Genomic DNA, 14,429 nt, shown 5'->3' on the forward strand with positions numbered 1-14,429 from the left:
AGCATTGTTTTTGTGGACTATGAGTCCTCTTGCCCGATTTCCATTCAACCCTAACCAGCCTTCTGGTGTTCCAGTGAAAAGACCAATACCTCATGTCTCACTTTTCCCAGCTTCTGAGTCTTCTCTCCTCATCCCCTTATTATGTACTTGTATTTTAAACTCCCACGTAGTTCACCAATCTTCAGTCTTTTGACTGTTCAATAGCCTACTGTAAAACAGGATAACAGTACCAATGTAGAAATTTAGTTTCCTGCAAAAAGTGCCAAGAGTCACAGAGTTTGTACACAAAGACACTTTAATGCAAATCAAATAGTACCATTTCATTCTAAGGTGCTCCATGTTCTCAAACACTGAGCATCCCAGTTTTACCATTCCATTGAGAAATTCACTTTTAGTCTAAACAATGGAAATTTTAAAAGACAACTCTTTAATTTTTCCTTTTTTTTTATTCAATCTATACTGCATTTCAATACCATCTGTTAAATCTTTATGAGCAACAGGAGCATATTCTGCAAATTTGTTGATCACTATATAGTACAACCTCAAAACTCTTATCCAAAACCCATGTATTCCAAAATTAGGTTTCCTCCCTCAACATGCAACATTTGAATAAAAAAGTCCTGATTTACTCAAAAAAAATTCCACTATGCATCCAACTCAGATCTCTTGACAACCTCTCTGGCTTATGAAGACACAGGTTTATATAAAGAAGCTTCAAAAGAAAATGAAAAATGAATATTATTTTGCTGAAATTTCCAAAGGATTCTAACAATTCCATTACCATAGCAGTACATATACATAAAGACACTGTATCCAGTAATAAAGTATTTCTGAAGGATTATACTTGTTCTCTGCAAAAGACTGTGGCATGTTATGCTGTGACTATATCAGAAACTACTGTGCAGCCATTCCATTTTATTTAAGCCTTCATAATTAGGAAAGTATCTCTGTTGAAATTATATTTATTAAAAAAAAATAAATCTTACTTTAGATTACTAAAAAAGTGCACATTCTGTAAGTGCAGGCTCCATTTTGCCATTTCTACTCCTTGTTTGTTCTACATTTTTCGTAACATCCTGCAAGGTTTGGACTGCAGAAATGAAGGCTAGATTTGCCTTTAATCAAAACTCTGGTTTTAAAGATGTTTTCATATCACCAACACATTTCAGGCAATCTCAAGTACTTCAAAAACTTTTTCCATCCTACAGAATCAAAACTTCCATCACTAGGTAGGGGCCTTTAAAAATAATCTAAAAACAGTATACACAGTATTTCAAGAGAGCAGAGAAGCTATATAGTCAAAAATGGCAACACAGACATTTTAAACAGTAAAACAATCTTCCTACTTTCTATATGAGGCCTCTGGACACAAAGAGATTGTGCATTTTGCATGGTTTTCTAGCCCCATATTTTTAAGTGGAGAGGCAAATTTTTAGAAGGATTTCTTATTTAGCTAGCAGAAAAATAAATCATATTGTCAATGCAGAGCTGATGCTGCCTAGATTCTCTTGCTCATATCATGATAAGTACCAAACTTCTTGTCCTTGCTTACAAGGTTCATGTTTATACTCAGTGTCACTGCTGAAGACTGATATATGTTAGCTGGTTTTAAAATAAGTGACTTGGGAAGATTGATAAAAACGTACAGAGCTCTGATTTGTTGTGGATATACTGTTTCAGTTTACACAGGAATGTGTCGTCTTTGCTCACAGCCAGTGAAAAATATTTCAACTCAACAGAAAGCATGGAATTGCATGATATTTTGATAAGGAGTTTCACAATTTCTACAAAAATTTAAATTGTTATGCCCAAACACAGCAGGAGGAACACGTCTTCAGTGAATCTTCCATCAACGCTCTCAGTCAAAATTCACAGGTCAATCATGCATCCATCTCCAGAGAACATCTTGCAGGAAAAGTTAGGTGAAGAGAGAGTGGGTAAAAACTAAGGTGCAGTGCATGGTGTGCAGTTTCTCTGTGCACTGGGTGCAGTGTAGGAGGGAGGAAGTCTCAGTGCAGCTGCATGCGGAACAGTTGAAGGACAGAGCAGAAGTTATTCCAGCAATCAGACTCCTCCATGCCTTACCCACCCCAAGGCTGGGCTGTTCCAACCTGGAAAATGGCTCTGCTGGGCAGAGGTGGAACATTATTTCCAGTGTATCCAGAGGAAGCACCTCAACTTGAAGCTGCAAAGGATTCTTCCTTACCTTGGCTATTTGATGCAAAAGATAATGGTATCAGGCAGCTGGGTGCTGACAGGGAGCTGTGGTACCAGTCTCTCTCTCCTCAGAGGGAAAGAAGTAAAAATGACTTCAAACCAGACTATTACGGATACAAATACTTTTGTCAAAAGCAGAAACACACAGAGATTTTACAAAATACTGTCTAGACACTGGAGCACACTGGCTAAAAGAAATCATTTGAGAACAGGCTTAATAAGGCAGGGTAAAAAAATCTACCACCTTACAGCTAACAACACTTGGAAAATGAGTCTGCTGTGTGCGATTTCACTGATGTCTGAGGGAGACAAAGCTTGTTATGTTCATGTTTTTCATACTTTCAGTCAAACAGGTTGCTTAATAATCATGTTTTCTTTATTCTAATGGGTGAGGAAGCTATTATACAGAAGGTGTTTCCATATGTTGCAGTTAATAAAGGCAATTCTTACTAATAAGAGTAGGTTGTCTCCACTCAGTTATCTGATAAAAAGCCCTCCTGTTTAGAGGAAAAAGCAGATCCTGTGCCTAGAAGAGACTTCTAGGGCTGCACATTTCAGTGGCTACTGGAAAGTACTGTAGGCAGATGAATCCCAGGTCTTCTCCAACTGAGTCCGAATCAGTGACATTCACGAAAGTGTTCAGGGCACTAGGAACAAGCACTTCATGTCATCAACCTCTCCTTCATACCCACCCTTTTCTTGCTGGTGAAGGACAGTGGACAAGACCTGGATGCATCATTATGGAAATCATCAGCAAGTCCCTTCAAGAGGTCAGGGTGCTTTCTTCTTTGAAGAAGCATCTGGGTCACTGTCTTAGGAGCTCAAAATTTTACAAGGAGAGTATGGCTAGTTTTAGGCTGAGATCACAGATGTTCCTTCAGACTGAAACAATAAAATGCATGGGGGAAAATAATTTTGGGGGAATCACCCAGAAGTATGAGATGTCACTTACATCTTTGTCTTTCTAACCACAAAGCTGGGTGCTTGTCCCCAACTGGATGAAAACCCCACATCTGTACCATGCTGTTAGAGCTACCTGGTAAAGAGAGAGAGAGAAAAAAAGTCTTGAAGCTCATCTCAGTTTGCTATGACATGTTCAGTGTCTGACCACATCTTTAAAAGCCATATGGAATCCAAACCTATTGAAGGACAACTTGCCTCAGACAATTGACATATCCCACCTAGGTTCACACAGCAGTGCTACACACTGGTTTTCTCTGGATTTCAAAGTAGGGCAGAGATTGTTCACCTGTAAGTACCTGAGTAGAAAAAAAGACCTGCCTCTGTTGCCATTCCCTTCAGGGAGACTGACAGTTTCCTACAAGTAGTTTCAAAAGGCACATCATCTCTCCATGGTAAGTAGCCACCTGTAGCCTTACATTTATGAACTTCAAAGCATTCTGCAAGACATCTTTTTATCCAGACATATAAAAATGTAGAAATTATTTTGTGGAGAGACATTACTAATAGGAAATAATCTATTTCTTCATGTTTTCTGGGAATGGTGTTCTGCTGGTTTTCACTATTCAGAATAGGCTTCAAGAAATGCAAAAAATACCCAAAGAAATAGGCAGATGCTTTCAAATACAGAGACAATGAGACCAGTTCCTACACATGCAACTAGTCCAGCTGGATATTCACTGTCACACATAATACTTTCCCGGATTTTAACCAAAGCTAATATGGCCAACATTTTCAAAATTGGCCACTAATTATGGGCATTTCCTAATTCAGTGTAAGTTTCAAGAACTGTTGAACAATACCTAGTCCTTGTGGACATTCAGCTTAGAAAATCAAATCCAAGGTGACTCAAGCCAATACTGAAAAATATGAACAAAGTTTGCAGCTGTTTTTGAAAATGCAACCCCTCAAGGCTAAATCCCGCTTTAAAGACACTGCAATAGTTTTGAAAGGTGCATATTTTTGTTGAGCCACTAGAAGGGATAGATAAATGTGATGGGTGGGCTCTGCATCCATGCTCCTTCTGTGGGACCAGTGCAAACAGTCCCTCCCTGACCAGCCACACTGATGACTGGGAACGGAGGGAATCCAGGATAGGCCTGCACAGTGAACCAGAAGTAGCCCTTGCAGAGATGAGGGAAAACAAGGGCTGCTGTTGGATCCTGCCCAGAACACAGAACCCAGCCACAATATGTCCACACAATGTTTCTGTCTCAAAGATGTGGGAAGTCCTGTTATGTCTGCATTCACAATTAAACATGATTTTGACATTATTATGGTGCTGATGCTGTTATATCTTCAGTGTATGATGGATCCTGGCTCTGTTCGGGCCTGCCTATTGTTCATGAGAGACTTTGTCTTTGCAATGATCGGAGAACAAGGTGTTCTGGAAGCTCTTTTCAGCTGTGATCTGGTGAACTTCTTACGGATTTTTCTGTAAGGAGGGAAGGAGGAAAGGAGGGAAGGAAGAGAAAGACAACAGAAGAGATAAATCTCAGTCTCTAACAGAAGACTGCTCAAGAGCCAATAACAAACATAACAAATACTCTTACCAGAGCAGGAAGGCTAGTTCATGGAAAAGAGACTTGCAGTCAGCAAGAGTCAGCCCTGTCCATCAACTGATGATTCACAGTTGTCTGATAATGATTCATTGAAAAGTGAATTGGTGTTAGACAATACTTGAACAATAATATTTAATTACATGAAATCTTGGGCCAGAATGCCCGGGTAGTGAATCCTCATGTGATACTGATACCGGAGTGAAGGACCACAGAAGAAAGGACCCTGTTGGCACCCAATGAATGAGCTACCTCTGTAAAAGTGGGAGCAATTGTTGTTATTTGCACTGTACCACTTCCACAGATAACTCATGACCCAGAGCTCTGGGATTTTTTACTAGTGCCATTCAGGTACAGTGAATTCACTTTCATTTTTGACTTTCAGATGACAAATCAAATATAGTAACTACAGGTGGCCATGTTGTTTGTATTGTAATCTTAAACATCTAATTAATTTTTAGTCAATTAATTGTTAATTTTGAAGCATAAATCCTTGCTATGTTTCAACTGCTCTGTCTCTACTGTTATAAATCAATAACCACAATGCTGAGGGTGTCCAGGGTATGGCATCAGAAAACACAGAATAGGTACTCACGGAGTATGCCAAGAATCACCTTCATTGGCAGAGACCTGAATATTAGATGCTACTGGAAAATGACCTATTTTCCAAATTTACTCAAGAATTCCAGCCTTCATTTAGTTAGTTTTATAGATTACAGGGATTTGAGCTTATGGAAATGAATTAAAGCAAACTGGGGCCTCTAATACTTATTGAGACCAGGCTTTCTAATTCAGACTTGAATATGTGACCTACAAACTACAGGGTGATGAGGTGCCTACCTGCATCAAGGTTCTGAGATGGTAACTCAAGGAGTGGTTTTTCCCTTTCATCTAAGTGGGCTGTTACCTCTGAAACTGAAAAATGGTGGCACGTGACATTGAAAATACATGATCAGCTGTAAATAAATTATATTGAATTCTAAAATAACAATTTGCATATTAAGTTTCAAACACTAGTTTGTTACTAGGTAGTTACAGATTGAGTGTTCCGCAGAGATGTAAGCTTCCATGTTAACTAACTGGGCCACAGAAGAGAACATAAGGAAAAAAAAAAAACAGGCAAAAAGGAGAAGAATGTACTCTGCTATTAGAGGTTAAAGGGAGCCTGAAAAATACATCTATTTTGGTTAATATATTTTAAAGGTGCAGAGATGTATTTCCTTTTGAAAGAAGGATGTCTTCATGGCCTGGAATACCAAATTAGGGTTTAGCACATTCAGCAATAAGCACAACACAAGAAAAGGAAAGGAATCACCAGAAAGTTTCGTTTCAGCTTTTCACACAGTCTCACTGAGAAAAAAAACTTACTGTTTGAGTATTCACTTTACATGGTCATCTTAAATTAGGCCAAAGAAGATATTCAATTGATTGCAAAGATATTGCATACCTTCCAGAACAGTAAGACCACAGAAATGTAATCTCAGACTGGCAGAACTGTGTCTTTCTAAAAAATGAGACAGCCGGGTTTCATAAATTCATGTGAATAGACGACAGCTATTACCCATGCTGATTACTAATGGGGATCATCTCAGCAAAACCTTACAGAACTGGATCCTTTTTGATATATTGGTTTGCAAAACTTTGTATTTATTTACAGAAGGAATGTGGTCATTAACCATCTGAGAAGTCCAAAGTTCAAATAATATCAGATAATTGTTCATCCTTCTGAATTTTCAATAAGGCAACTTTATAAACTGCCAAGAGGTTCCTGCTTATGAAAGTAATTTGCAGCTGACACTACATGTAAGGACAGTAAAGTATTTGAGATTACAATTAATGATTATTTTGTATGGACTGTAAAGTAAAAGATATGGTTATTCCCATTAAACACTGGTTCAAAACCAGCACAAAGAAAGGCAGAACAAAAAGATCATCACATTATTATATCAAGCAAGCCACAAACAGAGTCAGCTCCTCACTGAGTATAAATGAAAGTAGCTCTATATACTCTGTCAGAAAAAACTAATCTGGTATGCACCCTGAAAAGGCAATCCAGCACTTCTGTTTAAACAGGATTGTGAAAATGCTTCCAGAAATTAGCTTTCTGGGATACAGCCCTTCAGAAATAAACCTGGAAGAATGGAAATTTCCACTGACTACATTAAACGTTATATTTAAACAATCATTTCTCCAAAAGCCAAAACTGTTCTTTTTACTGAAAAAAATACAGAATGTGAATTGACTGGATTCCTTACACTGAAGAATTTAGCATCTAAATACAGCCTAGCTTTTTGAGAGGCATTCATCAGGTTTCATAATTCTTCAGAGTCTTTTTAACACTTAAACATGCAGGTTGCAATAATAGCTGACAAAAGGCAGGATATTCAAAGATAAAGTTGTCATCACCCTTCACTCAGAGCACTTCCCCTCCCCCAAAAGATACACTGAACTAAGGGCAGAGTCAACTTTAATGCTCAATTTCCTGTCCCTCTTTCACTTAATACCAGCCATATGTTTTAATTACATAAAGCTTTTATGTGGCAATGGCAATAAATTGCTTTAATATCTGTATCGTTGGTAACATCCTTTGCAGTTGTTAGGGCAGATTAATTGCCATTTCCCCTGGGTTTTTTTTTCCTTTGACTTTTGTACTGGTGCTTGAAGTATGATGCATTACAGACTTGAAATGCAAATTCAAAAGTATTTTAAAGCCTTTGCTTTGTACTTCTACCCTTCCTGTGACCAAAGGTATGAGAATGAACTAAATTTTTAGTAGGGAATCAGTATATAAAGCCCACTGTGCTCATTTTCAAGTCAAATATGATGCACTGGTGTAACATAGGAATAATACAGATTCCTTATATCTGCATGACACTTCAATTGTAACTGCAGATAAAGGTACACAAGACCCTTGCCACCTAGTCAGGGAAATATGGAAATGTCCATAAGTCTTACTAAAGGTCTTGATGAAGACCTATTGTCTCAGTGCAAGTTTCATACACAGGCTGGGACCTCCTGGGTAGAAATAATGGTTAGGCTGTAGAGGACATTTATACCCTGCCTAAATTTAATCAGGTGAGTCATTATAATTAACCAACCTTTTCTCAGGATCCAAGTGTGTTCCATGTAACTCACAATCTGCTGAAGTGAAGCACAATCCTATATAATCTATTATGTCCAGATTTCTCAGGAACAGGATAACTGGTAGCGAAGTTTCACATTTGTAAAAGCTGGCTCAAAGTTCCCTTCTCTAATTGTGCCACACACTAAAACAGCATCAGTTTTTAAACTTTAATAGAATAAAGAGAGATGGCCTCCAATTGGTGTTAGTCAAGAATGTATTTTCAAGCCTTTTCTAGTAGGACTGAAAGGCACTGCCTGCTTTAGGTGTGTTGATATCGAGTGTATCTGTGTGCTACTGTGCTGTATATAAACTGTTGTGCATCAGTCTTGTCTCCTCAGTATTGGACTCAGAGTTGTGATGACTACACTGACTTTGGTCTTATCAGCTGTACCAACAGTACTTAAGAAGCAGTATTAAATAAATACAAATTATGGAAGAAGTTTCTACAGTGAAAGAAATTAATTGCATGCAAAAGCCTGCTGATATTTAAGCAGATGACAAACCTTGTTTTGAAAGAAAAATTTTCCTGGGGAGAGGAATTGTCCCCAACACACATGCACTTGTGAGATGCCCACAACTCTTAAATACCAAGGTCCAGAATTGCTTTTGGTGCTCTGTTTCCACTAAAAATACGTTATGACCTAATACAAACCTGGCTACAGAGTTTGAAGCTGCAGGACACAGTTTTGTTTTCCACACTCCCCCTAAATTAGTTTGATATTTTTGCCTGAGTCCTTCTTAGACTGGTGCCATTTGAGCAACATCCTTATATGAAAGAACTGGTGCTGGTAGCACAAGGAACACCCCCAGGTCGGCAGCAAGCATAAGTAAACTGATTTCCTGCACAATCATAGTTGAAATTCCACATAATCTCTCCATTGGGGTGAAGTATTCTGCTATGACTTGCCAAGTGTAAACAGCAACATAAATGTGCTAGATGCATAAACACTGCCAACACTGGCAGAATTTTGTGTTCTGGCACAAATTTTGTGTGAAACTTGCAATCAGTCTAACCATAGAGCCATTCAGGGAGAAAACAAGGCTAAAAAATAGGCAAAAAAGTATTTTAGAGAAATGTTTGTGAAGTTGCTGCTGCCCCAGGGCAATATAAATTTTGTGCAATGTAAATTCTCAGTGCAAATTGTTAGAAAAAAAACAACTACTTAAAAGAATAACCATAACTCCTTGGCAGTTATTAGATGAAATAATCACTTATTTCTCTGAGGGCTTCTTTTATCCAGAGGTACATTTGAACTGATCAGTGGTTTTAATTACAGGAGGGGATACTATCTCTAGAAAGCTGATAGGCTTTTTATTCATTTCAACAGGCTTTTAAACATAATGAAAGGCCAAAATATGTGAAGAGCTGCTTGTTCAAAGAGAATTTAACTGGGATGAAGCTGTAGGCACAGATCCTTAGAAACCTGATATGCTACTGACTGAAGGACTCACAGCACTTCCTACCTTTCTACCTGTGTGGAAATGAGAAGTATTTTATTTAACTGCTTGGCTTGCTGCTTTAGACTGTTTTTCCCCTCAACGCTTTCAGGATAAAGCTTTCCCATATTGCATTAAAATTTTAATCTAACCTCAACATGACAGAAACTAGTTAAAAATAGTTTTGGAAGGCAGAAGTGGGTTGACACTGATACACCTTTTAAAACAAGGGCCTTAGGAAATGTTAATTTATGAAAACAGAATGGAAGACTTTAATAAGCATGGGACTACTGGAAAGCTGTTGCCATGAGCCACATAGCTGCTTTATAAAACCCATGCAGATGGCAGATAGAGTGATATAACCTTTATAAGATTAAAGAAGTGCTGCTGTAGACACGCCAACATTATTTAAATGTTTTAAGAGCTTATCTCATTCTTCTCCTCCTAGCAAGGAAATGTTTTCCTTTGCTAGTGTTTATCTTCCAATTTTTTATCAATATTTATGGAACAAGACTGTTCTCAATGAACAATAATTTTTAGACACACGAGTTAAAATTACAGTGTCAGATCTTCCTAAGAATCTTAAGATAACATATTTTTTCAAGTACTGCATCACCTTAAGGGCTTCTCTGATGTTTTGTGTTTCAAAGCAACAGCTTATAGGTACTATGCATATAGAGAAGGGCACTAATAATGGGGTTAAAGCATTTTCTTTATTGGGAGGAAAAAAACAGGTCAAGTGTTTAAAGCACAGACTTCTATGACTGTGTCAAGCCTGGCCTATTGTATGGCACAAGCCACCTCTGTCTCTTTCTACCTACTGCTGATTTAAAATCTACTCAGATCAAAATCACCTTGGAGCAGAAACCATCTCATTATGTGCATTTCTAGAGTGCCTGGAACAACAGGTCTATCTACTACTGAAATTATTTCTATCCAGTTTAACTGCAAACAACTGTCACAGCTTTTGGAATAATTAACTAATTCAATAGATTTTTCCATCTTTTCATTTCCCCTGAAAATATTTCATTAATATTCTAAAGTGGTTTGGGAGAGAAGGAATTAAAGAAACATAAAGTCCTACTCTCAGCACCACTATTCATTTTTCAGTTGAATGCTGGAACTGAAAAAACTTTTAACCCCTAAGAAACATTATAAAGAGATGCTGTCATACACTGGTCATCACATGCAGAATAAATCTAAATCCCAACAATCAGTAGTGAGATTATCCTCACAGCTCATCTGCGAGCTTGGTATTTACCACCAAGGAGCTAAGGTTACCTACTGCTGAGACAACAAAGGTTACACATCAGTTTTGGTGCAAAGCTGACTTCTCACAGAAACCAGCAGCACAGAGGCCATACCAGGGATAGGAAGAGTTAAAAAACCCCTTGATCTACTTGGCAGGAATGATGGACACCACAGACTCAACATGGACTTGCCCTGTGTTTTGGGTGGAGCTTTGTAAGCTCAGCAGGAACAACACCTCACACACAGCAGTGATGATGGCAGAGCCATGCACAGAGCCATGTTCCTCATACAGTCCTTCCCTCCAGGAAGGGAGAAAAGCCTGTCTTTGAATTCATGGCATTTCACCAGTATCCAACTTTGTAGAGTGGAGTAGAACTACTAAGTCCTAGCAAAGGAAGTTCGATGGAATGGGTAAAAAAGTAAATTATTCATACTCCTTAAAATAAAACAATAGCTCAGGCTTCAACAGACTTGTAACCTGAGCTACAGGACAGCTGCTCTGCACTTTATCTGAAATTGATTAGCCTCTCCTTAGTTACCTTACACTGCAGAGGCTGCAAGGCAGGAAGTCCGCTTTATCCAATAAAGGGCTGCTTAACCTCTCATCCCTGGGAAGGAACATACAGGATCACTGGAGATGTGTCAATACACCAGCACTCTGGGAATCCAAGGAGCCAGAAAGCCTTCCACAGCTTACAGGCACAAACACCAGCAGATTTCAAAGCAACTCCTTTATTCTTCTTAACTATATCAGCAGGGTGAGGATGAATTCCTACTCTACGCAACTCTATCCTCTACCAAGCGGAATTTTCAAAACCATCTAGTTATTCTGCAGCAGGATGGCCATTCTGTATGGCCATTCATTGATTAAACATCACCTGCCATGAGATGAAAAAATTACCCACATGGCAGCATATAATTTTTCCTGAGACAAGCAAGAAATTGAAGAGGAGGTGCATCAGAGCTGGCTAACAGTGGAATACAATGTTGCTTTCAACTAGTCCCCAAACACCTTGCATATTAATTCACAATTCCAGCATTATCCCAGACTCTAAGATGACAAAGAACATACAACTTCTGCTTCTGGCCTTGGGCTACAAGCATTAAGTGCCATCTCCCCAGCAACATTAAATACTGCATTGAAAACTTTCAAAAATATTGTGTTAACTAAATATCCTTATTTAAGTCCAAGATAAGAGAAAGCTCCCTATTATATTTTTCATAGGGGGGAAAATGATATATTATACTTCTTCATTTTTATTAGCATTTTTCTGTCCTTCTTTTCTTACCTTGCTTGATTATTTCAGGGTAGGCTTCATCTGAAGTTTTTGGCCAGAATGCTGTGCTTTACAGTATTACAGCTTATAATATTACCTGAGGCTCAAAGATTGTCAATATGCTTCCTTTTTATCAATTATGCATATGCTTTTCCTGGAATAACATATGTACCAATAGAGTATATTTGGAGGAGGTTCTTGGCATCCTGGATATTTGCTATTAAGCAAGGGCTGAAATATAAAAATTATTCAGTCTTACCAGTAACAGTTGGAGAACAAAAGTTCCCTCAAAAGCCCATCCTCTGGGGCTCCACTTCACACCATCAATCTCTTGCATAATCAGCATTTCTCTACACAGAGAAACTCCAGTGCAGAATATGGATTAGAAACCTGTAGTGTGGCAGAGGAAAGCTTTGCCACAGAATGATTTGATGCTAATTTCTAAGGTCATTTTCATGTCAAGGGTTGAAGACTTTTTAATTTGTTTTTTTTAAATATTCGTGTGACCAAAGGTCTATTCAAGTTCCATTTTCTGCCACTCATCCTGCGCTCCACATTTATGTCCAGCACTTTTCACATCAGTATCTCATAGTGCTTGTTGGACTGATTAATTAAAAACTGCACAGCATCCTAAAGAGTAGGTGTACAGAAATATTATTCAAGCTTACAGACAAGATGTGGAGCTACAGAAAGGTTGAATTAAATTACTTGTCTGGTGTCTCACATCAAGCAAGAGGCAACCTCAGAATTTTAGTTTGGATCTGTGCTTTCTCCACAAGAACAAGACTTGAATAGTATTTTGTCAAGTAAATGTTTTAGCCTCTACTCATAGCACAAGTTACAAAAACAGCCAGTCAAGTCTCCTGAGATATTTGACAAGAACTGTTAGTTATCTCTGTGATTGACTTTCACAGTCACAGTCAATATGTTCTCTTTGGTATTTTATATTTAAAATGCCTATGTAGTTACTTATGCAAGCGTTTTCACCAAAAGAGACCAACTAACACTTGTTTTTCCACAGCCTTACCTACATTTATGCCAGAGGGTCATGAGTTTAAAAAAACCCCATATTATCAGGGAAAGTATTAAGAATGAATGATAAAATACATACACTGAAATATGGACTAATTCAGAATTAGATCCTCTATCTATTATTTGAAATGAAGACTGATAGAGGACAACTTATAAATTAAATTTAGGGGGCAGTTCTGTGTGAATTTTAAGACTGTGAGGATCACTGACACCATATTTTTGAACATATTCATCCCGGTACAGTTCTATAATCTTTTTTGCTATTTAACTTTAGCAACAGTGTGTTTACCACAGGACTTACACAGTTTATCTGCCTACATGTACATTATTGCTGTGTATTTCTCTGCCTTCAGATGAAACAATTCTTAACTCTGTGTCCAGCTTCTATGAGCTACTATTGCTCACAGAGCACAGAAATCATAAGAAGTGGAAAATATCTCTGAACACAGACACTGTACAGTATTTGGGGATTACAATCATTAATATCTAAGATCTAATGTGATAAACCTCCATGGTTTAGGCATAGGAATGGTGAGATTGGACTAATTTTAGTCTACCTAAGCTGATGTTACTCTAGCCTTGGTATAGGTAACAATTGTATAATTAATGGTGTCTCTATCTTTCCTTTGATACTTAAGTATGTTGGTCTGACAAGTTCACATTTTTATTGTTGCTTTGTATGTTTCCCAAGTCTTTGACAGAGAAATTGGCTTCCCCCACACAAAGATGCTTATTTATAGAAAAATCTCTTCTTTTTCAATACCAAATTGGTTTTAACTCCCACAATAGAAGACGGCCAAATATTACAAGATGACACATTCCCACTGGGCATGTGGATTTAGGAAAAAGCTAAGCAGCAAGCTAACAAAAAGCTAAGCCCTAAGACTTTCAGTTAAAACATTTGCTAAAGAGGATGGGGTTCAGCTACATCAAATCCTCTGTGCAAACACAAAAGACAGCTTCTGAAGGAAAACCTTCTGAAATGGCCAACTGCAGGAAACTAAAAATTTGTCAAGAACCGTAAGGAAACAGGTTAAAAGAACTGCATGGCAATCCAGTTTAACTTCAGACATACAGGGTGCGTTGGGGACTAGGTGATGTACTCTAGCTGATGGACTGTGCTCAGTGGGAGTCAGGAATGGGTTGAAGGGCTTTGCTGAATTGGGTCTGGAAGGTCTAGCAAAGCAAACAAGGTTTTTGGAAAAGTCAAGTGCTTATACAGGAGCTTCTCCACCAACACGTACATTTAAGACAATCCTTAATGCACTTATCGTCCCTGTATTTCATATAAGTTGTTGGGGTTTTCTTTCTCTCCCAAGTTTCCCAAGACAGCAAAATTTTACAAAAAGGCTCATTTTAGAAATTGTGTTTCCCTTCCCAAATATAAAAATTTCTGGCTATTTCTGCACCTACTGTCTGAATGTGAGAGAACATTTGTCAAAGGCGGTGGAGAAGACTGCACGTGGCTGAGTGACCCTTCTAAATGTGCCTTTGTTTCTTAGCTGAGTCGTGTGAATTAACCACATTCAAGTTCCGACCTAAGATGCAATTACAAAGCAAACTTTGGTATCT

At 38.2% G+C, this 14,429-nt stretch overlaps 1 protein-coding gene across 4 annotated transcripts in view; it reads right to left on the bottom strand.

Moving 5' to 3' along the window:
• Positions 1 to 276: 276 nt before the first annotated feature.
• Positions 277 to 14,429, bottom strand: part of MTA3 (metastasis associated 1 family member 3) — a 137,826-nt gene continuing 123,673 nt past the window's right edge. For 3 of the 4 annotated variants that reach the window (XM_048297265.1, XM_048297263.1, XM_048297266.1), the window contains exon 19: positions 277 to 4,612. In XM_048297265.1, coding sequence (XP_048153222.1) covers positions 4,477 to 4,612 — 136 coding nt within the window. In that variant the 3' untranslated portion in view covers positions 277 to 4,476. The remainder of the gene's footprint in view (positions 4,613 to 14,429) is intronic. The other variant, XM_048297264.1, reaches the window with a different exon arrangement.

Source organism: Corvus hawaiiensis, chromosome 3, assembly GCF_020740725.1.
Source record: "Corvus hawaiiensis isolate bCorHaw1 chromosome 3, bCorHaw1.pri.cur, whole genome shotgun sequence".
In the NCBI taxonomy this organism is placed as follows: domain Eukaryota; kingdom Metazoa; phylum Chordata; class Aves; order Passeriformes; family Corvidae; genus Corvus; species Corvus hawaiiensis.